The sequence below is a fragment of the Trichogramma pretiosum genome, unplaced genomic scaffold (genome assembly GCF_000599845.2).
Source record: "Trichogramma pretiosum strain Unisexual culture from Peru unplaced genomic scaffold, Tpre_2.0 scaffold3, whole genome shotgun sequence".
Classification (NCBI taxonomy): Eukaryota; Metazoa; Arthropoda; class Insecta; order Hymenoptera; family Trichogrammatidae; genus Trichogramma; species Trichogramma pretiosum.
Window position 1 is genome coordinate 2,558,632 of NW_019641698.1, and position 25,582 is coordinate 2,584,213.

General features: G+C 35.6%; 8 protein-coding genes across 17 annotated transcripts; 3 read left to right on the forward strand and 5 right to left on the reverse strand.

The window, feature by feature from the left end:
- Positions 1–4: 4 nt before the first annotated feature.
- LOC106650476 (thioredoxin domain-containing protein 9) lies at positions 5–1,098 on the reverse strand. The gene is made up of 4 exons (XM_014368495.2): positions 921–1,098; positions 644–832; positions 367–568; positions 5–284 (listed from the first exon to the last, which is right to left on the reverse strand). The coding sequence occupies exons 2-4, from the start codon at positions 818–820 to the stop codon at positions 25–27; spliced, it is 639 nt and encodes a 212-aa protein (XP_014223981.1). The 5' UTR covers positions 821–832; positions 921–1,098; the 3' UTR covers positions 5–24.
- Positions 1,099–1,343: 245 nt separating this feature from the next.
- On the forward strand, positions 1,344–13,054 carry LOC106650472 (DNA repair protein RAD51 homolog 3-like). Of its 2 annotated transcripts, XM_014368490.2 has the most exons (7): positions 1,344–1,552; positions 1,617–1,702; positions 1,785–1,912; positions 2,006–2,112; positions 12,388–12,548; positions 12,619–12,750; positions 12,832–13,054. In XM_014368490.2, the coding sequence occupies exons 1-7, from the start codon at positions 1,453–1,455 to the stop codon at positions 13,045–13,047; spliced, it is 930 nt and encodes a 309-aa protein (XP_014223976.1). In that variant the 5' UTR covers positions 1,344–1,452; the 3' UTR covers positions 13,048–13,054. The 2 variants fall into 2 exon arrangements, with proteins under 2 accessions (XP_014223976.1, XP_014223975.1); XM_014368489.2 differs by having other exon boundaries at positions 1,351–1,552; positions 12,619–13,054.
- On the reverse strand, positions 2,980–5,029 carry LOC106650470. Its single transcript, XM_014368481.2, has 2 exons — positions 4,698–5,029; positions 2,980–4,492 (listed from the first exon to the last, which is right to left on the reverse strand). Exon 2 carries the CDS (start codon positions 4,442–4,444, stop codon positions 3,167–3,169), a length of 1,278 nt encoding a protein of 425 aa, XP_014223967.1. The 5' UTR covers positions 4,445–4,492; positions 4,698–5,029; the 3' UTR covers positions 2,980–3,166.
- On the reverse strand, positions 5,243–7,374 carry LOC106650473 (7-methylguanosine phosphate-specific 5'-nucleotidase-like). Its single transcript, XM_014368491.2, has 5 exons — positions 6,927–7,374; positions 6,418–6,519; positions 6,264–6,333; positions 5,594–6,183; positions 5,243–5,519 (listed from the first exon to the last, which is right to left on the reverse strand). Exons 1-5 carry the CDS (start codon positions 6,993–6,995, stop codon positions 5,418–5,420), a joined length of 933 nt encoding a protein of 310 aa, XP_014223977.1. The 5' UTR covers positions 6,996–7,374; the 3' UTR covers positions 5,243–5,417.
- LOC106650474 (7-methylguanosine phosphate-specific 5'-nucleotidase-like) lies at positions 7,694–9,001 on the reverse strand. Its single transcript, XM_023462351.1, has 4 exons — positions 8,857–9,001; positions 8,547–8,645; positions 8,407–8,476; positions 7,694–8,343 (listed from the first exon to the last, which is right to left on the reverse strand). Exons 1-4 carry the CDS (start codon positions 8,884–8,886, stop codon positions 7,709–7,711), a joined length of 834 nt encoding a protein of 277 aa, XP_023318119.1. The 5' UTR covers positions 8,887–9,001; the 3' UTR covers positions 7,694–7,708.
- On the forward strand, positions 9,731–12,192 carry LOC106650468 (protein asteroid). Its single transcript, XM_014368479.2, has one exon. It carries the CDS (start codon positions 9,864–9,866, stop codon positions 12,156–12,158), a length of 2,295 nt encoding a protein of 764 aa, XP_014223965.1. The 5' UTR covers positions 9,731–9,863; the 3' UTR covers positions 12,159–12,192.
- On the reverse strand, positions 12,939–24,554 carry LOC106650471 (annexin B9-like). Of its 9 annotated transcripts, none has more exons than XM_014368482.2 (7): positions 24,074–24,553; positions 17,034–17,105; positions 16,003–16,384; positions 15,143–15,295; positions 14,876–15,049; positions 14,628–14,809; positions 12,939–13,337 (listed from the first exon to the last, which is right to left on the reverse strand). In XM_014368482.2, exons 1-7 carry the CDS (start codon positions 24,200–24,202, stop codon positions 13,269–13,271), a joined length of 1,161 nt encoding a protein of 386 aa, XP_014223968.1. In that variant the 5' UTR covers positions 24,203–24,553; the 3' UTR covers positions 12,939–13,268. The 9 variants fall into 9 exon arrangements, with proteins under 9 accessions (XP_014223968.1, XP_014223972.1, XP_023318116.1 ...); XM_014368486.2 differs by lacking the exon at positions 24,074–24,553 and adding an exon at positions 17,979–18,217; XM_023462348.1 differs by lacking the exon at positions 24,074–24,553 and adding an exon at positions 17,881–17,904.
- On the forward strand, positions 19,422–23,256 carry LOC106650469 (acetyl-coenzyme A transporter 1). Its single transcript, XM_014368480.2, has 8 exons — positions 19,422–20,353; positions 20,421–20,713; positions 20,790–20,944; positions 21,015–21,202; positions 21,284–21,468; positions 21,540–21,657; positions 21,989–22,204; positions 22,276–23,256. The coding sequence occupies exons 1-8, from the start codon at positions 20,078–20,080 to the stop codon at positions 22,444–22,446; spliced, it is 1,602 nt and encodes a 533-aa protein (XP_014223966.1). The 5' UTR covers positions 19,422–20,077; the 3' UTR covers positions 22,447–23,256.
- Positions 24,555–25,582: the final 1,028 nt, after the last annotated feature.

The window sequence follows — 25,582 nt, forward strand, 5'->3', positions numbered from 1 at the left end:
ACAAAAAAAACCTGGCTTCAGTATTTAGTCTGAATCAGAATCATCTGAATCTCTTCCCCGAATAGTTTTCTTATTCACTGGTTTTTTTTGCATTTTGATGTTGTCCGGTGGAGTGAGCAAATCTCCACTGTAATTGATAGCACTGGCTTGTGCAATTCTCCATTCTAAAACTTCAGTTGAAAAATCATCACAATTGCCTAAGTCTGTGAATCCAACAATGTAATCCTTGGTTTTACTATCAACCACCAAAGCTATTGTAGGAATTACTTTGATTCTCAAGCGTTCTGGAAGCATAAATTAAAATTTATGTTAATCAAGGGACTTGATTACTTTTAGCACATTATGATTCAGCCCACTGAAACTTACCTGTTAAAAATGGAGACTTTTCCACATCCAATTTCACAAAGCGAGTTTCTAAATGTTTTCTACAAAGTATTTTCAGGTGCATATCAACAATCTTGCATCTTTCTGAATCATTTTTATAAAAATGACACACCACTTTTTTTGAAGCTTTGCAAGCATCGAAAAATTCTTTTTCCTCCTTTAATTCTTGGTATTCACCATGTCCCTGTTGAAAATATAAAAATTATAAATAATTTGTATTAGAATTGAAAACTGAATCATTTTGCATCCGAATCCTTACCATTGACAGCCATATTTGCTTTTGTTCATGCAACTTTTTCATTTCTTTTAGTCTTTGCTCTCGTAATTGCTCAATGTCATCTATGGTTAAATTATCGAGTTTTTCAATTTCATCATCCAATTTTTTTTCTACGTGAGACGCGATCTCTGCCAACTTTTGTTGTAAAATTTGCTCCATTTTGAATTTATCCTTTATAAAGAATCAATTAAAAAACATTCATTAATACCGTCTACCTACGTTAATAACACTAAACTAGAAACCAAAAATATAATCATACTTGATAATCACTTGACGTTGCAAAAGTAACGAAATAAACTCCGGAACGGTTGACTCTTATTTATGGTCAAATAAGGAGAGATATTCACTGCCTACTCACGACTCAAACACTCCTTGTTTTTGGTTAGTATAATTGTGATGATTTTGTATGACGATTGTGGACGTCGTTGCAACCCAGCCAACTGTAGCCTTGCCAACTGTAAATCTCCATTATTCAAACAAGTACTCTGAAGTGAGTTTCGACTTTCGCATGTATTTCCATACGCGCTGCAGACGCCTTTTCATTACGCGCGAATCCCAATTGTATATTATTATTATTGTACGATCGCGCGCCTTTCTGCTATATGCTTCAAACTCGCGATGATTGGCAGACGGCAGAATTTCATTTGTTTTCGAAGTATAATGTGTTATGTGCATCGCGTCGAACCGACGAGCGACAATCGGTTTATCGAATAGTTTTCATTAGTAATGACATCGTCGTCTCTTTTATGTCGAGTTTTATAAAATTCAATTAATGTTGAAGACTTTTAACGATGTTCCAACCAGTGACAACTTTAGATTTACCGGCTCAAACAATTGCAGAGCTACAAAGCAGAGGCTTTCATTTTATTGAAGATGTCTTGAATAGTGAAGGTAAACTCACACGTCGTGAACAATTTCATAACTTTAGAAAATAATAATGATAACTTTTCAACAGATGCATTGCGCAAAATAGGTCTGAAAAAAGCAGAACTTGAAAAGAGGTTGAAAATTCCACATATTGCTGCTTTAGATCTTTGGGAGGTAAAAAATGAAATAGCTGATCGCTTGAAATCGTGAATTTAGAATAATTTCATTCAATTATTATAATTTTTTCTTTTTATAGTATGAAAAAAAACGACAAAAAATAGGTGTTTGTTGCTTAGACTTAGAAGCAATGTTGGATGATGGGTTCAATTGTGGAGTAATAACTGAGATAAGTGGGGCACCATATACAGGAAAAACACAAATATGGTAATTGGAATGTGGCAGTGCATTTATTAACAATCAATGCCTTTATTTTCATGATTCTTGAAACATAAATTTAACAAGTATTATACTTTTCAGTATGCAACTTTGCATTTCAGTGCAATTGAACGAACTTTATAGTGGCTTGAATGGTAGAGCTATTTACATAGATACCAGAAGTGGAGCTTCTATTACAAGATTCAAAGGTAATTCTATTTTATAAAATTACATCTAGTTTGGTTTTTGTACTCGTTGGAATTATTTAATGTTATATTTGTACGTTGGTGGTTTGGCAGATGTACGTATAACATGTATATGTTAAAAATACAATATACATGATTTTAAAAAAATCTTAATAATTTAAATCACAAAGTCATTTTAATTGCTTTTAGCGCTATGGCCCATTAAGGTACTATTTTTTTTATAATTTTTCATTGCAAAATTTTGTTATAATAATTAATTTTTTTATATTCTAATGATAGAAATGAATTAATTTTTAAACTAACTTCATGATTTCTTTTTAAATTTTATCAAATCAGTACTAATTGATAAAAAGTATTGGACTTACTTGCTGCAATAATTTTTGCAAATTTTAATTTTAGTTAACACTTATTGTAATTGTGGATAACAACTGTTTTGATAGTTGTTTTAAAAAGGAAAGTTTAACTATACACTAATTTATACAGTACCAGTATAATTTACATTTATATAAATTCTTAAAATACTAAATAAATGTTATTATCCATGTGCATATATTGACTTTTGATGACTCTTTGATATGTTAGTTTATAATAAATATAATACGAACAAGGAAAAAATGTATCATTCGTTGGAAATTTTTTTTTTCAATTTGTTTTTGAAATAATGTTCAAGATTCAAAAAGTCAGTTACTCATTTCGAAAGTAATCATTCAATTTATAAATTACATAAATTACTTCAATTGTTAACTTTCTAGATTGCTAAAAATGAAAATTTTCTTTTTGGGCATATTCTAAATAAAAATAAATAAAAAACTATTCACTTAATTTCTTTGAAAATAATGTGCCATTGCGTGAAAACTTTAACTAAAAAAAGTATTCTTTCTAATGAAATTATTTCAACTTGTCTCATAATAAATGTACAAGCTTTTTTTAAATTCACTTAATGGAAACTTTGATTTTGCTTTTTATCATTATGCATACACATTTCATGCTTAAACATCAAAGAGAAAAAATAGAATTCTTATTGGATTAACATTAAATTTCATTAATAATGTAGTAATCATTTGAAATCTCTATAGATGATTACATATTGATTTTGATAATAAACTCCCTCAGTTTCATAATCTCTATGAGGCCTTAGACTGGAAAATTTATTTCTTTCGCATGACAGAGGTGTTATTTTTCTTTTGAAAATGTCACACATTCTATTGTGCTCTTTAAGAGCTTCATCCATGGTATAAGAAGTTAAAACGAATGGGCATCTTTGCTCTGGAATGATTTGAATACTTGGTGACCACAAGTCTGCTGGTGAATTAATATTTTCACATTCATGAATGCCTATGTTATATCCAACAATTATATTAGGTTTTGAATATTGGTCACTGAAAACATATTCCTTGTATAAAAGACCATGAGTTTCGAGGTATAACTTCATGCCCTTTTCAATGCAACAATCACAAATATTACATTGAACTTTTTCAATATTGCTATCTAATTCTGGTCCGATTAATATAATATTTAGAATAGTTAAAGAAGGTAGCCAATGCAAAAGTGTTTCCCATATTTCAACTCCGTCGTATTCGAGCATATTCGCACCAATGACATGCACCGTCAGAATCGATTCAACCGTGTGATCCAATTTCTCCATTGCATGAAGCAAAGTCAATGGTCTAGTGAGATATTCCGACGTATGCGCTATCGTTATGTTACTAGAAATACAAAGTGATTTATCCTCGTTACAATAGAGATCAATGAAGTGCTTGATAGAAGCGGGTAGATAAGCCATTTCGGTATGGTAGGGTACGCTGTTCCTGGGTACTTCTCGCATGAAGACGGTGGACGCGATGTCGACCTCGTAGCACAGACTGAGATTGTCGCAGTCGGCGCTGTGGTGCGGGTCCTTTCGATGTTCGTGGCAAAAGCTCGCGCACGGGCAGGAGGGACAGTCCTCGAGGAGCTTGACGTCGGTCTCGTGGCACACGTAGCAAGCCTTCGGGAACTTGAACATCTCCTCCTCGTAGGGCAGGAGCTTGCGATTGAGCTTCATGCTGGCCACGAGCATGAGATTCATCTTGGCTTTGACCCAGTCCTGGCTGCCGCAGTCCTTGTGGCCCTCGAGGGGATTCGACTTGTCCGTCTCGTCCATGAGCTCGGCCAGGACTCGGCAGAGATTCTTGTGCTGGAGCCAGTGCTGCTTCTGGTGCTCCTTGCTGCAGTACGAGATCATCTTGCAGTTGCTGCATTTCTTCAGCTGGGTCTCGTTGCCGCTGCTCTTGCAGACGTGACACGCGTTCGCGTAGAAAAAGAGATTGTGCAGCTCGACGCTCTCCTCGCACATTTTTTCTCACCTTGAATGGGGGAAAAGCTGCTGATCGCGATTTCGCGCCTGAAAGCACATTAATCGATAAGTAATCATGTATGCCTTAAGAGTCTCTCTCTCTCTCTCTCTCGATAACAACGCCGTGACGTATACCTCCTCGATTATACGCTCTCGCACGTATTGATAATATAATAACGGAGTTGTGCATACACGCGAACTAGTGAGTGTGTGTATGTGTGTGCGTCTACTGTGCACGCTATTATGTACTCACCTATATACCTACACGCACCCCCACACCTCCACTCCCTGTCTGTGTTGAAAGGATGAATGAACGACGTATATGAATGCTGTGCGAGGTCAGACGGTAGTCGTGCTCTCTTGTCATTTTAAAGGCAGTTTGTAGTTGATGTAAACTTTAGAATTTGTTCTCGTCATTGTCGCACGAAACTTTTGGGCGTCGCGTCCAACAACACTCGCGCACGGGAGGTGTGAAAAATCTAAGCTTTTTATATATTATAGAAAATTTACGGATCGATAAAAATTTAACGCGTGTGCACACTGGTCAACAATCGACCCTACAGTGCAAAGAAGCTTTCTGCTAAGTGGCAATTTCGCCGTTAAAGCCAGTAGTCGTGCCTCCGAGCTTGCGCGCTGCGAGGCTGCGCTTATTCCGTATATAGGGGCTGGTGTGTGTGTTTTAAGACGCTTCTGCAATGCTTGCGATACGGAGCAAGGGTTGTCGTCGTTTTCAGGTGGCCTTGCAATGGGCTTCCTGAAGTTGATATTTTTTACGAGTCTTGGAAAATAACGTCAGAATTTCGTGTTTATAGTAAATTTATTATAATAATCATTGTGCGTTATAACATCATAAAAATATGAATTTGTTCATAGTTAACAGTCGTTAAAAAGATTCGAAAAAATTTGTATGATCACATTGTTAAGTTGAGCTACAGTTTTATAGCCACTTTCTTATAAATTAAGTAATTAACCCTTAAATTATAGGGGACAAAATATCCAATACTACGTTCATAGTCTGGTCGTCGTGTAAAACTATGTCAAAAGTTTCTTTGTACAATGGTAAATTTTCTTCCACCTGTGAAATTTAAATCATTTGTTAGACTAAAAATTATAAAATATTGTGAGATGACTATATGATATTGCACTTACGTGGTGATACAGAAAACCGATTTTCAAAATATTATCGGCATTTTTGGCCCCTTCGGCCATATCGGCGTCGCCCAATGAATCACCCATCAGTAATACGTTCGTTTTGTTTTTCAAAACTTCGAAATATTCCTCGTCGACGGCGTGGCCGTTTTTGTTCAGCACGTGCAGAACCTTGTCCGGCCTCTTGAAGCCATCCAGAACGTCGCCGTCGTTGTATTTCAAAAAATTCGACACAATGTGTATGTTATCGTACAAAATTCCCTGTCGGCGCAGCAACGCCTCGACGACGTCCCCCAGTCCGGCGCTTAATATAAGAATAGGAACTTGCTTGGCGTGCAGCCGCTCGAACAGCTCTTTGGTACGTTCTCTGAAGCCGTTGCCGTGCTGCTCGGCAAGACCCTCCATCTCGCCCCGAGAGAATCTGATGCCCTTTAAATTTCTGTGCGCCGAGGTCATCCACGTGTCGAGCAAGCGGGCTTTAAGTTCTCGAGGGACGCGCGGGTCCAACTCGATTGGCCGATATTTTTCGAATAATACTCTCGATTGTTCTAAATAGCTACTTGGCAATTGTTTTGACTTTTTGAATATACCTAAACAAGTAATAAGAATTCAGTCAAGTATTATTTGCGAGAGTTCATTTTTATTTTGAACTATTTTGAAGAATACGTACAAAAACTACTGTGCATAGGCTGGCCTTCTTCGTGTTGCTTGGTTATCGTAAAATCAAAGTCTGTAATCACCTATCAATGATATAAAAATTATTAGCTTCGTGTAAAATTCATAATAATTTTTAAGTAATGATTATAAAGTTTTGCAGGCATTACCTGGAGTCTCTCAGGTCCATCTGTAATTATTTTATTGATCTTTTCAAACACTGTTGCCTCATCTTTTAAATGAACTTTACTTGATAAGAGTGAATCCGCAATCTGTAAGCAAACATGGATAAGATATATGACTTCCATTTTTATCTATATTTAATTTAAATTAATACTAAAATTTAACTGTATCATAAAATGTTACTCATTTTGGGGGCATATTATTTGAATGACAAGTATTACAAAAGTTAAAATAATTTATCAACTTTATTTCATAGAGTATTAATCATTATAATACTGACTTTTAATGTTCAAACGTATAATTAGAACCAAATAATTTTCAAATATCGCGGTGTTTTATGCATGAAAGCCCCTTTAACCTGAACATGGTGTGTGTATTGTGCACTATATACACAATGTATAACCCTGAAATCTTCTGTCAAATGCACAATCATTTCATAACATTAACATAAATAATAAGATGTGTCATTCCCGTTAGTCTGGAAATATGTACTCACCGAGTCAATCTTGAACTCTTTTGTTGCTGCGAATTTGCTAAAAAACTTGTTCATAATGATGCGCTTCATTTTTGTTTCCACTGCCTTGAAGTTCAATTTTGATCTTGAAAAAATTTCGAAGCTAATGCACTGGCACTTGTTGGACGGTCAAGAAATACACTGTAAGGTCGAAGAACTTTGCTCGAATTCCATGTGTAACAAGAGTAACATTTGTCAACGAGTAGTTTGCAGTGGGTGCCGTTGAGTGTGACTGAGGTGATGCCAGATCTATCAGTTGTCATTGGAAATTTGGAGTAGTTAAGGAATAGGAAGTGACACACAATCCGTATACATATGTCGAATTGTAATTGTTCTATATGCTTCTCTTCTGCAATGTCTAAATGAGAGCGACAGTAGCGCCGTTGTTGGAATTTCTCACGAGTATTTTTAAATACCCTGCGCACGTGATACATCCAACATAAGCAAGTGCAAAACAGATAGCGCGTGTTTATAAAAAACATACTCGACTCGCGAGGAATCTCAAAGAGGAATGAGTCATCCTAATAATTTGTACAATTTTCATGAGTTTAAAATATAATCTGCTAATTTATTCAAGTATCTTATATTTTTACAAAAGTTTTTACATATTTTATTACATTAAGATGTAGTTGAAAAATTTTTTGAAACTGGACTTAATATTTCTTCAATGATATTCATTGTTGAATCATCAACTAAAACTATGTCAAAAGTATCCCTGTATAGGGGTAAATTTTCTTCAACCTGTAAAGAGTATGTCTAAAATGTTATAACTGAGTTAAAAAATGATTTAAAAGTAACTCAAGAGTACTCACATGATGATAAAGAAATCCAATTCTCAAGATTACTGATTCCTTACTAGCTCCATCAGCCATATTAGCATCGCCCAAAGAATCACCCATAAGCAGTATATTAGTACGTTCTTTCAAAAGTTCATGATATTTTTCATCCACTGATTCTTCATTTTTGTTATAAACATGTAATAGTTTTTCAGGATTCTGAAAACCCTCTGTTACATTTCCATTGAATTTGAGGAAATTTGATACAATGTTAACATTGTCATGTAGAATTTTGTGATGCTTCAAAACTGATTTTACTACATCTCCTAGTCCTGCACTAAATACAAGGACAGGAACTTCTTGAATTTTCAAATGATCAAATAATTCAATAGTGCCATCACGAAGAGTTTCACCATATTCTTCAACAAGCTTATCTAATTCATCAATATTATAATGAAGTCCTTGGTACAAATCATTACAAAGATTCATCCACTCATCCAAAGCTTTTATTTTTTCTTCTTTAGGGATTTTAGGATCCAGTTCAATAGGTCTATATTTATTTAACAATCTTTGAGATTCTAAGAAATAAGCCTCTGGCAATTGCTTTGATTTTTCAAATATACCTAAAAATATTTGTTTCAATAAATAAGAGATTTAAAAATACTTCAAGAACAAGAAATACTTACAAAAACTACTAAGTGTTTTATTGCCATTCTTATGGGTCTTTGTTAAAGTAAAGTCAAAATCTGTAACTACCTAAAACAATTGGAAATCATTAAAAAAACAATTTTATTTTACATTTTTTATGATTGACTAAATAACTTACTTGTAATTTATCACTCCCTCCATTTATCATAATGTTAATTTTTTTCAAAACTGTTGCTTCATCTTGGATATGCACATGTTTGGCTTTCAGACTCGGGAACTAAAATTATAGTTAATTGATATTGTTAGATGTGTTACATTATTACAACTAAGTATGCGAATTTTTAAATTTGAACTATACATTTTTTTGTGTCAAAGGTTATGTCACTTACAAATTTTTAATTTACACCACATAAATAAAACTCTAATTAGACTTTAAATTAAGGCTTATATTACTTGAAAATTTAAATTAGCAATCTTTATTTACTCACGTCGTCGATTGTGTATAATTTGCGATTCATCTTGTCAATTATTGCAATATTAATTCCAAGTGATTAATGTTAGGAGCAGTATAATATTTTGCCTCTTATGCAAACCTGTTGCTCGAGTGCATTCAAGTCCAGTTGAACTGCTGAACTGAAAAGTGATTAAAAAAGAATTACTTGCTGATATCCGACTCGCGTGCCTGCGCACATATAGCGTGATTTTAGCGCGAAAATTCTTGCCAATAGCTGAATAGGAGCATTCGAAATTTTATCGCGGATTCTAGTAATTGTTCATACTTGAGTATCGGAGGCGAAGAGTTAAACAATTGACGAAATCTTTTTTTTACGAGCCTCTTGAAGCTTCTTGATACGAAATCGTTGCCTTTGTTCTTCCCCTTGACGTTGCTATGTAATGTACGGTAAGGTTGAACAATAAGGTGTCAATAAGCTGTAGGATTCCCCGAATGACAACTTGATACGATGATAATCTAAGAATCGCAGTGACTTGAAGTCTGTATAGAAATACATTTATTTGCATATGCCACATTAAAATTAAAATATTTTTTTATGGTTTGTCAGTGTTCAATAATTATTAAATATTATTACTTAAAAATTTTTTTTTCTTTATCGAAATATAATGCAAAGAATCGTGTAGTAAATTAAGGTTGAAAAATAATGTTAAAACATCTCATTATAAGCTACACCAAGTTAATACTCACATTGTTAATTACTTCGAATTAATTCAGAATTTTTTTCTTTTCAAAATGTACGCCTTTAATGATATTGAACGCGTGGCACTTATGGGTCAATGTAGTCATCGCCGAAACTAAATTATACATTCATAAATGCACTGTATAGTACGTGCTTGTAAACACAAGTGCAGACGACTTGTCGGTGTAATATTCATTAACGAGTGCGTGTTTTCTGCTTGTTGTATAAACAGTGTAGCCTTTGGTTCATAATAATACGAAAAATAAAGTTTTCGCTGTCATTTGTAAGAATCATTTAACACAATGGGTATTCAGGGATTATGGACATATATGAATAATGCAGATATTCATTTGATAAATTATCATCTGCATAACACTTATCTGGTCATCGATGGTAATAGTATTTCCTCGCAATTATACTCTCGAGAAGCCAAAGGAAATGAATGTTTTGGAGGCGATTATGACAAATTTGCCTATTGTGTGTCGAAATTTTTTCAAGAATTACTGGATTGCAAGATCACACCTCTGATTCTCATAGATGGAGGATCGGAAGATAAAAAAATGAAAACTATTGTTCGTCGAACTCATGACAGAATATTATCAGCTTACAAAATGTCTCCAAGCCACAAAGTTCAGACTCCTGTGTTTCCTTTATTGATGAAAGAGGTATTCAAAGAAGTTGCTGCTAAAAAAGGTATCAAGTGCGTTCAGTGTTTATTTGAGGCAGATGAAGATATCGCTTCAGTGGCAAAATTATTAAATTGTCCTATATTAAGTTTTGATTCTGACTTTTACATATTTGATGTTATGTATATACCATTTTGTACCTTAGACAGAGGAACATGTAAAGCACCAAATGGTGGACTCATGAAGACTTGTAAATTGTTCAAACCTGACAATTTTATTCAAAGATTTCCAGGAATGGATAAATCTGTTTTACCTTTAGCTGCAACGCTTTTAGGTAATGATTACATAAAAAGAACTACTTTTAAAGACTTTTTCTTGACTTTAAAACTTGCAAAAGGATCAAAAAGAAAATATAATGTCCAGCAGCGCAGAATTGAAGCAGTATTCAAATGGCTCCAGAACCAGACATTAGATAATGCTGTAGCTATCATTTTAAGTAAATTAGATCCAAAAAGACGACCAAAAATTGTGGAAATAATAGAAATGATAATAAATGGATACCTAATTGCCTCTCCAAGAATGTTGTACTCTTTGGGATTCTCACAAGATTTTATTCAAGAAGCAATAAATAAAGTATCAATGAAACCCTATAAATTTTCACAAGATGTGTTTAATCTAAAAATTATTCAAGTTTCAACAGATGATGATGGATCTGATTTGAGTTTTGATGAAGATGATCAAGAGAGTACTCCTAATGATGACTTAGATGTGGTCCCATCTATAAATGAAAATGAATTACGAAAAAGAGCTCCTTCCTGGTTTATACAGGAATTTCAAGCATCAGAATTTCCATCTTACTTTATAGATATAGTCATGAGACATTTATATGTTTGTCCTGTACAAATAGAAGACTTTAGTCAAGCTACTTGCATTCATATTAGTTTAAAAATTATTCAAGTAATATTTAAATTATTAGCATCTGGTAATCCTGATGCAAATGGGTGGCAATATATCACTCGATCAGGATTCACAAAAATTAACACTTTTCAGCTAATGTGTAATGATGAAATCTTTGGCTGCAATCTTCCAAAACTTGAACAACTACGTAATCTTCCTCTTACAACAAGAAAAGAAATCATAGACAATATTCTTGGAGTTAATGATGAATTATTAAAAGAATTCCCACCAAATTGGAGATTGTACATAGCTACAATTAAGTTTTGGTCCAAAGAAGCTAATGCACAATTTGCAACCAAGCATCATATGCATACTCTTTTATTTACCATGTTATTTCATATAGTTGATAACAAAATTGGATTCATTAGATCTAAAAATTACTTAGACAAAAAGTATGGCAGTCGCTTAATAAATTTAAAATCTAATCAAAAAGGACAAAATCTTTCACTTTTGAAACTAGACATAAATATGCCTGTTCAGATAGCACAAGGTCTAATAGATTTTGATGACTGTTTATGTGCATTTTCGTTTTTCTTATCTAATTTCAGTATTGATAATGCTGTTCTTATAAATCCTAAAAAATTTCATATATCCGTTGTTCATGCATTTTCATTATTTCAAAACTGTTTGAGGCATACTATTCATTTGAATGCTTTGCTTGGATATCCATATCAATCTCCAAAAGTATCTGAACTTTTAAATGGAACTTTGTTGTACAATGTTTACAAAAATTTTAAAACTAGAACTAGTGTTGAAGATTATATCAAAAGTTTACTCCAACATTCAACTAGTTTATTACAATTATATGTTTCAATTACACAAGTTATGGAAAAGATGTGTCCAGAAGTATTTCATTCAACAGTTAGCACAGTTGTTAAAAAAAAGAAAAAAAATAAACGTCATACACATGATTCTAATTATGAAGAAGAGGAACAAAATGTTGAAATGGACTTTGAAAATGATGAACCATACTATGATGCTAATAATCCCTACTCAATGCTAGGGCAAAGTTAATATTGTTATATTTTAATATTTTATTTTTTACTTTTACAAAATAGACTATATTTGAAAAATAAATAAATATTTTGTAATATAATACACATGTATATAAAAATTGTGGCAATAAATAGATATATTTATTATTTAATTATTTACTTTATTTGTTCAAATTACATACAATTTCAGTTAAATCATTAAATAAAAAAATTAACAATACTTTTCGATTATTCTCATTAATTTCTAGAATTAATCAAAGGATACAATAACTTTTTTGGTAAAATCGTTTTGGAAGAATCAGAAGTATTGAAAAACATACAACTTTTATCTCCGTCTTCGTTGGACGAATTTTTAGAAGCCATAAGCTACTTGAAAGAAGCTGTAGATATATCATTTAATGGTAAACAGGTAACAAAAAAATCAAAAACTATTAGTATAATTCCAAGGCAGTTGAAAATCTGATCATTTTTTGGTTTAGGTCAAGGTCATAATCATAGATAGCTTGTCTATGCCAATTATTTGTAGCATTGATGATCCTTCAATCAGGCCAATTTATTTTTCCAAAGTTTTACATGACTTGAATTATATTGCAATCAAACATGACATAGCCGTAAGATCAATATCAAATCCACAAACTTTATTTAATGAAAAGACGTTTTATGTCACACTTGTAATATTTCAACTTTTAAAGATTGTTATTACAAATGAAATTGTAACCCATTCGGACAAAGACGGAAACTCGTCTTATGCATCAGCAGGTGGCCATTATGTTTCTGAAGTCGTTTTCAACAAATTGGAATCGACAAGAATAAGCGATGACAAGTTTGCGATTCGTCTACTAAAGAGTCCGATTATGCCTGAAATATCCGTCACTTTTTTGGTAGGCATCAATATAATTTACATTTAACAACATCTAAGATGTTCATATATATACATACAAAATAATTTTATTAACATTGAGATTCTATTTTTAAATTTTTTCTATCATTTTTAGATAACCGAAGACGGCGTAAGATCTGTTGAATCTTTTCGTCATAAAGTGTGAACAACATTTAAATAAACGATATAAAGGGTAACAATATAAAGTCGTTATCTAGATTCATAATTGCACTTTTTCTCGGAATACTTTCAATCTTCTGTGGAATTTCCTTCCACGAGTGACACTAACGTACGTTTGTAATCACCCGAAACGTCACCCTGAAATAGAAAAATTGTTCTTAAATTAATTTTTCTACAGGTAAATAGCATTGGTAAGCTTAAAAACGCCTTGAGCTGTAAATATTTTGTATAAATAAAGTCATTAACTTTCTTTCCATTTAACTCCGGTTTATTCATCATTAGGGTTTAACAATAAGTATAATACAATAGACAAATTACACCTTGCATATGTAGTTAAAATAAAAATATATTATATAAAAATAATGGTCATTTTTCAAAAATTTAATAAAAAATATAAATCAATTGATTATATTCGTTTCAATAGAAAGTCAGAAAGTTTTTTTATTCATTTGACTTGAATTGATCAACAATAATTTCATTGTACTGTGATTAAGATTCATTCATGGCCTTTGATATATCTACATAATTGAGTCATATGTACTCTTATACCCATTTTATATTGGTTTGTTCAAAAAAATTAAGTTATTAATTCATAAAAAACGTATTTTACGTTTGTAAGTATGTTTTGTCATTTACAATACGAAATTGTACATTGAAAAATATATAAAAATAAATAATTGGTACATTTTTGTAAATGTATGTATTCCTTTGATGTATAACGCACCAATAAACATGAAATCATGATTAACGAGACTGAAAATATATTCCATTATTTGTAAAGCTATCCATAAAAGTTAAAGAACTACGAATTTTAATTCAACATCTCTTAGTAATCAATCTTTCATGTAATTTTTGAGCATCGCCATTTAAATTGGTTTTTTTTTTTCTCATGAACACATTGATTAAGCACTGCACATATCGTATAAGCGTATTTACTGGTAAATATTTTTAAGACTCATTCGGCGCTATGCGATGATAAAGCGACTTTGTTACAGAGATCTAATATTAACTCAACAATTCTTGGACGTTTAAGAATTGTTTCGAGCATATTGCAGTAACTAATTTTTTTTGCGTTTTTTAATTCGATACGATCGAAAGCAAAGCTCTCTTATAATCGCCGGAAGTGTCACCCTGCAACAAACAAGAACATAATCTAGCTATTTCAGCCATCTAAATAAAAAATTATCAGGAATGAAAAGTTATAAAAAGCTCGATGGTAGAGACTCTTCGTTTATAGGTGTCAGGTTGAATGGAAAGTAAGTTAATCACTTTTTTAAAGTGTTTCGTGAAAGATAGCTATGCCGTCATTTGGACGTTCGATAATGAGATTAGCTTCAAAGATTATTCGTACAATAACATGAAATAACGCACAAAATAAGAGATAATGGAAAAAAAGAGACCAAGGGATAAAAATCATGTGGCACTTACGGCAATCCAGCTTTCCAGGGACTTTGAGTAGCGCTCCTCGAAGGCCTTTTTGATATCTCCCAGATCGATTTCGCTTCGCGAAACGACGATGCGAATCAAGGTGCGATCTTTCGTGCCGATTCCGTGCATGCTTGCGTACAGGCGCTCGGCGAAGAATCCAATTTTCGACTTGACGCACTTGACTGGAAGCAAAAGACTATTAGTATGTAGTTTGTAACAAAATAAATGCGTGGTGAGGTTGAAATTACCGATTCCAAGCAGACCCTTCTCGATACTGCCGGAGAATTCCTTCTTGATGGCGGTCTCGATGTCGTGACCGGAAATTTTCTCGTACTCGATGAAGGTTTGCCTGAGCTGCTGATAGCTGCGAGTCACGAGTATGGCATTAAATTGCGATTCGTCGGTACCCCATTGTTTTTCACCTTTTTAACGAATCCAATTAAAATTTAATCAATATAATGCGTGAATAGCACGTACAGGAAAAAAATAGGAAAAGTTAAGAGCTTGAGCATTACCAGCCTCGTAGAGAGCTTGAGCGTCGGCTTGGGCCTGGGCATGATCGACGCCCTGGTTTTCATCACGATTGGCTTGCACGAGCGAAACCAGCAGCCTCTTGAAGTGGCCGGAAGTGTCTCCTTTCAGATCGCTCTCCAAAGTTTTATGATAGACTGCGGATGTATAGAAAGGAAATAAGGAACTGGCCTTGGTTCGCGCAATTTGCATCGGTATAATTGCGAAACACATAATACATATATTCGGAATACAAAATCTATATTCGCGTGTACGATTCGCAGAAGCGAAGGCTCATCGCCTGCTGTGTGTGTTATATGTATTATATATAGCGAGCACGTTAATGTGGCAAAAGCATCGATGACATCACTTTAGCTGGGGCTATACAGCATCCGTCATAAGTAGACACGCGCTAGTAAAGTCAGTCATGATGCTTGCAATTACATAGCGCAACTAGTATAGAATATAGTAGAAGAGCCAATTCGTCGAGCTTCATTTTTGCAGTCTCTGTATAATAGCTGTACAATAGACTCGTGCGATTTCTTTCCCTCTCTCTCTACAACTACTATCATCTATTGTCTACATCATTGAATACAATATTCGCTTCAAGTTCACGCAGTGCGCATAAGTTGCGAGTGTGGAATTCTCAAGTATGCAATAAACATCATGGTAACCAGCAACATAATCGCACGAGCATCGATCTCATCAACGAAGGTGATTCATCGCGTAAACAGCTCGTTTACGCATTGCGAAATGCTCTCGCGAATAATAATAATTTTTTAAAAAAAAAAGTTGACTCAAAGACGTTGATTGTCATCGCGAGTCGCATCGTCATAATTATAAGAATAAGCATTCTATGTAATACCATTCTCGTAGAAAGCGGCGATGGTCCTGATGCCGTAATTGCTGAGGGTGCAGAGGATCTCGACGAGGGCCTCCTCGTCGGTGCCCAGGCCCTGGATGGCGTCGTGCAGCTCCTTGGCGTAGTAGTGGGGCAGCGGCGTCATGAGCGCCACGATGACGTCCTCGAGCTTGCCCGAGAGCTCGCTCTTGAGGTCGTTGATGAGGTCCTTGCCGTAGAGGGTCTTGTAGGCCTCGGCGATCTCGAGGCGCTGGACGATGCCGCGCTTGGTCAGCACGTCGATGATGGCCTTCTCGTCGGTGCCGATGCCCTTCATGGCCTTGCGCAGCACCGCCGCGTCGGCGTTGGCGTCGAACGGATCGGCCGGGTAGACCGTTGGCGTGCACTATGCAACAGAAACGACGACGAAAACGTCAAAAATCGTGAACAAAAAAAAACATATTTCTTGTGCTCTTTGAACGAGTCGTTAAAGTACGCCTCGTGGCGAGAGCTTGGGTGTCCGTCATCGATCGTAGTTCGGCGCGCATATTTCCGATGCTTATTTTTTAACGTAAAAATATAAATGATCGCAAAGTTGCTGATCTCTCCCCAGGCCGGGCGGTTCCAGTTAAGTGTTTACAAAAAAAATTGTTTATCGATCGCACGTAACGCGTTTGATAAAATTGCTAAACCGGCGTATTACATCCCAATTGGTATTTCGCGAAATGATATATTGGTCGCGCACACACCTTATCCAAAAATAAACCTTGAAAAATATCGAAGAAGCGAAAGTAACGTTGAAAAGAAGTATAGAAAAAGAAAAAAGTTGAAAAGTATGTCAAGAATGACGCATAAATAAGCGGCGATGGCTCTTGCCGCATATGTGCGAGCCATAGACAATGCGAAAGATCGCTCGATTATTATCGTTAATATTATTCACTGTGCACTCGGTAAAATTTCGGATAGCGATAAATTTCAAGAGCAGACAAATTTCGCAAAACGTTAAACGATGTACGCATGAAAAGACAAAAAAAAAAGTGAAATTTAAAACTCACCTTGAATGGATAGTACTGTTGTTGTGACATTTTGACAGTATTGCCGATGCTTGGGACTTGGTTCACGTTAATCTGAAAATAGTCAGGCAAAAAAACGTTGATTAAATCTTGCGCGCTACAGCCTTGCTCCTTCCTTCCCCTTACAAATATATTCGCGAAGGATAAAAATAATTACAATGGGAAAAAGGTAGTACTTAAACTCCTTTATTTATATGGGTTAGCTAGTATCGATTTCTCGAATCGTAAATGTATATAAGCGGGTCAGAGGGGACTAGACGCGCTCCGCAAAGTATACTGCCGGCGGCTTGTGCTGCTGCTGCAGTCGCCGACACACTGTACACACTCACGCTCACACGCACGCACACATACACACACACATGCATTCAGCGTGTAATTATACGCAAGAGATCAGTCATGGTCCTTTTTTGATTGTGTTATGTACACACACACACACGCGCGCGCGCCGCGATATACACTTTTATAAATTGATGCCAGAAGACGACGCAGGTCACACGTCCGCACAACAATAATATGTACGAGTAATGTATAGAGAATCTGTCACTCACACACGAACGATTGAGAAAATACAAAGTGTACACAGGCACAAATAAACGAGAGAGATAGTTGGACCGAAGACGCACGCACATACACTCGGCACACATATACTCTCGCGCTCGACACACAGTAAAAATCGGAGCAATCGAACCGCAATGCTACGGTATTATTTGGTCCTGGTAACGCACATTCAAAAGCGCCCAAAGTTCGCCTAATAAAGATGTGCTCAGCGCGCGATCAGCGATTCGAGATAATCGAACGATTACGAATTTAGCGAGAACCGGCTAATCACCTCTATTTATGTGTACGATATCTATATAGTCTATATATATATACCGAGGCATAAATTCAACGCTAACGCGACGTATAGAGAAGAAACTCCGAACTTACCGCTGTGACGGGCTGCGACTCAATGACTGGTCACACCCACGGTTCGCCGCAGCGACCAAGGCAGAGCTATAGCCGCGCTGCTCTGCGCTACTCCGAAACCTTTCGCACTTTTTTACCGCGTACAATATACCTATATCTATATTGCGGGTAATCGAGAACGCGTAGTGGTGGTATGCATATACGCGCACCGACAAACACACACACACACACACACACGAGGCTCGTATAACGTTAATTTAACAATATAATATATCTATATATAGATATCGCGCGAATGACGTACGGAGCACGAGAGGCGACGAGAGATAGACGGTGATGCTTACGGGAGCGTGTAATTTTGCACGTGATTTTTAAATTACTCGCGCTGCTGCCGCTGCTGATTGTGGCTGAGCACGGCGCCTATTTCATATGTACGTGTGTTGCAAACTTTCGGTCTGCATTATACGTGAATATAATAATGAACGCCATCGCCATCAGACCAGAGCTGTAAACCAGAATTTCGTAAAGATTATTTTTAGGCAACGCGTAAAAGCCAGTGAACCACGTTAATGGGCGGCCGGCGAAATTCTCTTGTGTATAAAATACTTTTCAAATTCTCGATGCACAACCTTCGATTTCGTGCGATCGAGCCCAAAAATCGCAGCGAACGATTACAAACATTTCGAGAACGATCGACAAGATACAATTCTGTGTAGAATATAAGCAGAGAGTCGGAGCATTCGAATAAACCAACCTCATTATTGTTGTCGGGTTTTTTTAAAGCTCGTTCTGATTTACGATCGTTTCTGCTTTTACTCGGAAAATCAGAGATCAAGACGAAACAAAGTTTAAAAGCGCGTCTGCGTCTATATATGTGTGTGTGTGAGTGCGCGTGCATAAATGTAAACAAGCTCACAAACAAACGTAGATGCCTATTTTTACTTATTACATCCTTGCTTATGATTACTCCTATCTTATTACCATATGATCCATCATTATGGAGTAAAAATAAGAGCTGACGATTTTACGCCGAGTTATATAATAACAATGACATCGAGTGTGATAAGGAAAACAATATTTCAATTTAGTTGTTCTTCCTTGTTCTAAACTGTGACTACGCTGAAATTTTCCTCCGTATCATTCAGTTTTTCGGATTTATAATTTTACAATTATTTGTTATTTTCGTTGTAAAATAAACGACGTATTGATCATGACCCATCCTTCAAACGCTCTCAAATATTTGGATGCGATTGCAAATTAAATATCTGACTCTTATATAGAGATAAGGATGCATTATTAAATATTGCGCACCGACTCTCCTGCTATGCCATTCGACCTACTGCGCTCGAACGCATCGTTCGGAGTCGCGGCGAGCCCGAATCACACCTCAACACGCAATGCCTAACCGAGCGCTCGTCTGTTTCCGCTCGTGTTCGGTCGTCTGCGATGAAAACAACGTGGCAGCATGTGCGCCGATGTATGTACATTATCTATAGTTGGTTTTTCGCACGGCACAAGCTCGGTACACGAAGAGTCATTCCTACTTGCCCGTTTCGCTCTTGTGCGTGTAAACAAAATAAAAGAAGGAAAAAATTGCATTTTGAGAATGATATTGAAGTTTATGCAACTTAATTCAGTCATCTTTCGTGCAAGCAAGAACTGAAGCTGTCCTTCGATTGCTCTGTCATTTTCAACTAGCAGCAGCGTCAGTCACAAAATCGGAAACTGCCGAACATGCGGGTAGAACTACGGTGTGTAGTATACACGCAACTCACTGCCACTATAGTCGTTCAGTAGTGACATGACGTGGACTTACGCGATCGAACGAATGAATTACCATAATCATCATTTATAATATTTGGATAAGAGCAGCTGTCAATGTCTGCTACAATATTGTGCACATTTTGTGATTGAAGAGGTTAAGGTATTATAGGTTGTCATAAACAGCTGGTTCAAAATCTACTGCTTGAAACAAGTCTCTGCCTTTAAATAAAGCACACTATCAGTGGACTGCATGCATGTAATCGTTGATGATCTACTTGATTTGATAGCAGAGCGTGTGTGCATGTGTCACACACTGCAGCTTAGCTACTATTGATTGAAGATAATAGAGATAATACATGGTAGTAGGAGGAAAGAGGAAGAGTGCAAAAACCAAGATGCGGAGACGAGCAGATAGGGATTATGAGTACAACCTTATGGAGGAGGCTGTCGAGCTCGGCGAGCAACAGCCTGTGCCACAGGGCCAAATTGCTGAACAGAAAAGCAACATCAAAGGAGATGAAAAGAATATTGCCATTCTATTATTTTTGTATCTCCTCCAGGGGATACCCCTTGGATTATGCAGTTCCATTCCCATGTTGCTGCAAAACCGAGGTGTCTCTTATCGTCAACAGGTAGAGTTTTAACTAAGATTTTTATAAGATTTTTATAAATAATAATCTATAATTTTATTTAATTCAGGCTGAATTCAGTTTTGTAATGTGGCCATTTTCTATGAAACTACTTTGGGCTCCAATCGTTGATGCAGTTTTTATACCAAAGTTTGGCAGAAGAAAAACTTGGCTTCTACCCATTCAATACATTATGGGAATTTTCATGTTATATTTGTCCAAACATGTAGATAATTGGCTAGGAAAAACGGAGGGCCATGAATTAAATATTGGCTTATTAACAGTGCTATTTTTTGCTTTAAATGTTCTCGCTGCCACCCAAGATATTGTCGTGGATGGCTGGGCTCTTACTATGTTAAAGAGGTTTGTGATCAATTTTTATTTTAATAAGAAAATTTTATAAAACAAACTAAGAATTTTTGTTTGAAAATGGTTGCAGGTGTAATGTAGGATATGCATCAACCTGTAATAGTGTTGGGCAAACAGCTGGCTTTTTCCTTGGCTATGTAATTTTGATGGCTTTTGAATCACCAGCATTTTGCAATGCCTACTTGAGGTCAGTGCCATCAGATGAAGGTCTCATCACACTTCCAGGTATTCATTGTGATATAATTACTTTCCTTTGTGTACACCAGTAAAATTTAACTTTTGAACATGTTTTTAGGATTTCTTTACTTTTGGGGATGTATTTTCATTGTAGCTACAACTTTTATTGGAATATTTAAACGAGAAGATGCAGAAGCTTGTCCTAAAGATGAATCACTTAATATCAAAGAATCATACCAGATGTTATGGTCTACAATGAAATTGCCAAACATAAAATTGATAATATTAATTCTCTTGACTTCTAAAGTATGTTGATATTTTGTTCTCAAAAATCAAAATACAAGTAATATGTTAAAAAAAACATAATGGATGATTATTTTTATATAGATTGGATTCTCAGCCAGTGATGCAGTAACTGGTTTAAAAATGGTTGAAGCTGGCATTCCAAAAGAAAAAATTGCATTAATGGCTGTTCCATTAATACCATTACAAATTCTATTACCAATATTCATATCAAAATACACAGCAGGACCCAAGTCTATGAATGTTTTCCTCAAAGCTTTGCCTTACAGGTAAATTTTTAGTTTAAGAAATAGGATTGGATAATTTTATTTTGAATTTACACAAATTTGACTTTTTACAGGTTGATTTTTGGTTTAGTGGGCACATTATTAGTTTGGGTCACTCCATATTTTGTTTCCAATGGAGAGGTACCCCTTTACTTCTTTGGTATAATCATAGCATTATATCTTCTTCATCAAGTAAGTTAAGAATTGAAAATTTTTTCATTGGTGGTTACTAACAATAAGGAAGGAAAATTTCCACAATATTAAACTTTTTTAAGTAAATTTATTGATAAGACTCGCTCTAGATCTGAAACTGTGATTATTAACTGATATGAAACTCTTGATGTAACTCCATATTGTCAAGGTGGAAAAATTGCATTCATAAAAAATGTCTTTCAATGAATGTAGAGTTTTCATGTTTTTAAAAATAATGACTTAAAATATTGTGCATTTTTAAAATTACACTTTTGAATGAAGAATTTGAATTGGTATTTTGTATGATATAATCAATTAACTATGTTTTCAGGTTTGTGCAAGTTGCATGTTTGTTGCAGCTATGGCTTTCTTTGCCAGAATAAGTGACCCTGCTGTTGGAGGAACTTATATGACATTTTTGAATACTTTGAGCAATCTTGGAGGTAATTGGCCTTCCACAGCAGCTCTATATTTTGTAGATTCTCTAACAAGTAGACAATGCAGTAATGATATTACAAACATTTGTGGTTCTGATGATCAAAAAGCAGTGAGTTATTACTTTTAATTAAAATATTAGTCAAATTTTATTACAACAAGTAATACTCAAATTGTTTTTAGGCTTGTGCATTAACTGGTGGCACATGTAAAATAACTCTGGATGGATATTATATTGAGAGTATTTTGTGTGTTATCATTGGATTTGTTTGGCTCAGATGGGGTAAAAGAAAAATACAGTATTTACAAGATAGACCGTTATCTACCTGGAAAGTAGTTAGACAAAAATCATAGCTCATTATTGTCTAGCATAAGAAATAAAATTGTTTAATTGTTTTATATTTGTTTCACATTTACAAAATAATTAAGGTGAAAATTGGTACGAATGCATTTGATTTAATACAAGAACATCTGCTCTTGCATTGATTTAAAGATTGCACAATCAATTTTTATAACAACATTTTGTAAAGTTAGAAAATCTTGTAGCACATTGAACATTGTCTAAGCTTCCGCTTTTTACGATATGATTTTGTTATTACGTGAGATGATTATCACCGAAGTTTTTCAGAATGAAATAACAAAAGGTTCATTATTAAATAATTTTAGAAAATTAATGCTATTCTTTAATGTTAAAAATTGTAAAATAGCTTCCGTCAAATACGTTCCTGGAAGCGTAGGAAATTGCGATACAGATGCAAAAAGAAACCCGCTTCTGTATTGTGCACTATTTAATTATAAAAGTACACAAAATTCAACTTTCCAAACGTACAAAAAGTTGAATTCACTGCACGTGGTACGAAAAAAATATTTTTTAATTTATTAATTTTAGGATTAATCAGCACTTGAATAAAAACTGTGATTGGTGTGCTTGTTGATGACTTTAGTATTTATCGATTACTTACATTCAAACAATATGTTCATACTGTAATTGACGGGAATATGGAGTACAAAATTGTATTAGTTGATTTCGATACTAGAAGTAATTTGTGCAAATGACAAGTTATTGTAAAAAACAAGATATCTTACAAAGACTGTTGAAAACGATTATTTATGAAAAAATGTTGATTCCATATTAATATTAGAGTATTGTATATAATACACATCATAATTTTATTTATTATAAAAAATATGAAGAGAATATTGAGTTGTTTTTTCCTACAAATAAAGCTCATACTCATTTTATGGCTAATGAAAATTTTGATACATATTTTCTGGGATTTCGTTAAATTAAAAAAAAATTGTTAGTGGAAACCTCAAAAAATATGTTCGAAAATAATCATTTCAGCCTAATTTCCACAAAACACAAATGATTTATTTAAGGGATACTAATCATGAATGAATTGAAGATAAAAACTCGTTGATGAATTAGTAACTTCCAGATAAGTGCACAACGAGATGCGCCGAGTCGTTTATCTTACAATGAATTAGAAGCGAACAAAGGACATTATACGATACTTTACCCTTGCGAAGAATAATAATAATAATAAGCGGGCGTGTACAAAACGTTATCAAGCACAGCATTTCGTGCGATTGGTGAAACTTTTTAATATGTGTGATGGTTTTTATTGCTGCGAGAGAGCAGCAGATGTATACATACGCATAAATTCCAAAGAACTTGAAACTGGTAAAAAAATGCCAGTATATATCAGAACGGTCAAGCATTTCGCCGACTTGTATTACGAATCGCTCTCGTCGCGGGGCCCGCGATCTCTTTCCGAGGCGTAATTTAATCGCAATCAACGGCTTTTTCAAGAATAAACACTGGTATGAAATCGTTCGAAACCTGCGGTATTTTTCGATCGCTTCTGATTTAGATGGCTGTTTTGACGTTTCGATGAGCGTTACTTCTAGTTTTCATTTACGTGGATTTTCAGGACACAAACTTATGGAGGAACGATTAAAATTCGGGGTGATTACGTACTTGTGCTTCGCTGGCTTTTTTCTTCTCGCCGCTCTGCTGCAGAAACGCTGCGTATCGAGAAAACAGTCTGGATGATCGTCTTTCGTTTTTATTATCCATCGCGTGCGTACTTGTCCAACTCGGCAGCATGTAATAACCGTACAGCTCGAAGAAATAAAAAATTAATCGATCAATTGTTTCTTTTTTTTTTATTGCTAAACACACACTGGAATAAGTTAATGGCACTTTATCACTGAGTGCCCGACGAAGCAAGTATATTTCACACTTAGTCAGCTGCTGAGAACGAAAGTCGAGCACATGTCGCAATGTTTACACACGTCAGATGCAAGCATTATTTTATATTCAGTTCGGTCGCCGATCGCGTTTAATATTATTGGTATAGTGCAAAGGAAATGTCAGAGAGGCTCGTTGCCTATTATAGGAGGTTTTGGTTTCAGCGCTTTGTCCCCACCATGTATGCGCAACGCCGTTCCTTGGATAAGAAAATTATCTGCACGCGCGTTATATATATTTACACACAGTTCGCAACAAGTCGCGCTCTCCAATGAGTTTATCGCACTGCAGCACGAGACTCGATGACTGTTGCTGCTGCTGCCGGCGATGCAGTTAGCTGCCGCGAAGGGACACAGATGGCGCGACTGGGGCCTGTCACACGGTTTGCGCATTTTTTGCCTGTGCCCGAGCGAGCTTATATCGGTGAAAATCGCTCGATGCCGACGGTGTCGCGTAGGCTTTTCAATTTTTAAACATTACCATACGAGCATCGAGTTTCGAAAGTCTAACGCGATTATAGGAGAGATAAATGGCTTACGCAACGATAGATCGATCGTAATCTCGCCATCAAATTAGTAATTATAAAGATTTGAATATCAACGACTACATTTCGAATCTTGACTCGATTTTGAAAATGAACATCGGTTGCTGCCTCGAGTCGCATTCGAAATTCGGTTACTTTTCAAAGTATTGGTCAACTCGCAGTCAACGAACAGGTGTCGAAAAGCAAGTCATCGGTGACCAATGTAAGTGCGAAAATACATATGCTTCGAATTCGCGGCTTCTAGGATACGGCTAGCAGCGAGGGAGCGACTACATTCGCTGCCGGCTACATCGATACGTTCGCCCGACGAGAGCGCAGTGCTGCTCCGCACGCATACATTGAACTCCGCGCTGCTCCGAAATGTGTGTACTGTGTACACATCGGTGTTGCACTACACGTACATAGAAACAAGTCGGAGCGTCGAAGCCGGTGACTAGGAGCCAATGTATACAACAACACAAACGAATCGCGCGCCTGTGTCGGTGCCGCTCGCTCTCCTACCAACAAGTATCCACTATACATACACCAATACGTCCTGTGTGTTGGTGCGCTGCACTTCTATATGCAGCGCACCAACACACAGGACGTATTGGTAACGTTGCGAATAAAACGGCAAACGTGTATGTGTTCGCGTGCGAGAGGTCTACATGGGTGTGCAAGAAACTCGGAGCGCTGCCTGCCTGCCTGCCGCT

Excerpts from the sequence above, each read along its gene's own strand:
- LOC106650476 (XM_014368495.2), bottom strand. The coding sequence starts at position 820 with ATGGAGCAAATTTTACAACAAAAGTTGGCAGAGATCGCGTCTCACGTA. Across the intron at positions 569-643 it reads AGCAAATATGGCTGTCAATG|GGACATGGTGAATACCAAGA; the intron begins GTAAGGATTCGG and ends TATTTTCAACAG. Across the intron at positions 285-366 it reads AAAGTCTCCATTTTTAACAG|AACGCTTGAGAATCAAAGTA; the intron begins GTAAGTTTCAGT and ends TTATGCTTCCAG.
- LOC106650472 (XM_014368489.2), top strand. The coding sequence starts at position 1,453 with ATGTTCCAACCAGTGACAACTTTAGATTTACCGGCTCAAACAATTGCA. Across the intron at positions 1,553-1,616 it reads AGATGTCTTGAATAGTGAAG|ATGCATTGCGCAAAATAGGT; the intron begins GTAAACTCACAC and ends ACTTTTCAACAG. Across the intron at positions 1,703-1,784 it reads CTGCTTTAGATCTTTGGGAG|TATGAAAAAAAACGACAAAA; the intron begins GTAAAAAATGAA and ends TTCTTTTTATAG.
- LOC106650470 (XM_014368481.2), bottom strand. The coding sequence starts at position 4,444 with ATGTGCGAGGAGAGCGTCGAGCTGCACAATCTCTTTTTCTACGCGAAC.
- LOC106650473 (XM_014368491.2), bottom strand. The coding sequence starts at position 6,995 with ATGAAGCGCATCATTATGAACAAGTTTTTTAGCAAATTCGCAGCAACA. Across the intron at positions 6,520-6,926 it reads AAGAGTTCAAGATTGACTCG|ATTGCGGATTCACTCTTATC; the intron begins GTGAGTACATAT and ends GTTTGCTTACAG. Across the intron at positions 6,184-6,263 it reads GCCTATGCACAGTAGTTTTT|GTATATTCAAAAAGTCAAAA; the intron begins GTACGTATTCTT and ends TTACTTGTTTAG.
- LOC106650474 (XM_023462351.1), bottom strand. The coding sequence starts at position 8,886 with ATGAATCGCAAATTATACACAATCGACGAC. Across the intron at positions 8,646-8,856 it reads AATTATACACAATCGACGAC|TTCCCGAGTCTGAAAGCCAA; the intron begins GTGAGTAAATAA and ends CTATAATTTTAG. Across the intron at positions 8,344-8,406 it reads TAAAACACTTAGTAGTTTTT|GTATATTTGAAAAATCAAAG; the intron begins GTAAGTATTTCT and ends AAATATTTTTAG.
- LOC106650468 (XM_014368479.2), top strand. The coding sequence starts at position 9,864 with ATGGGTATTCAGGGATTATGGACATATATGAATAATGCAGATATTCAT.
- LOC106650469 (XM_014368480.2), top strand. The coding sequence starts at position 20,078 with ATGGTAGTAGGAGGAAAGAGGAAGAGTGCAAAAACCAAGATGCGGAGA. Across the intron at positions 20,945-21,014 it reads AGGTCTCATCACACTTCCAG|GATTTCTTTACTTTTGGGGA; the intron begins GTATTCATTGTG and ends ACATGTTTTTAG. Across the intron at positions 21,203-21,283 it reads TAATTCTCTTGACTTCTAAA|ATTGGATTCTCAGCCAGTGA; the intron begins GTATGTTGATAT and ends ATTTTTATATAG.
- LOC106650471 (XM_014368482.2), bottom strand. The coding sequence starts at position 24,202 with ATGCTGCCGAGTTGGACAAGTACGCACGCGATGGATAATAAAAACGAA. Across the intron at positions 15,296-16,002 it reads CGCCGCTTTCTACGAGAATG|TCTATCATAAAACTTTGGAG; the intron begins GTATTACATAGA and ends ATACATCCGCAG. Across the intron at positions 15,050-15,142 it reads TCAAGCTCTCTACGAGGCTG|GTGAAAAACAATGGGGTACC; the intron begins GTAATGCTCAAG and ends TTCGTTAAAAAG.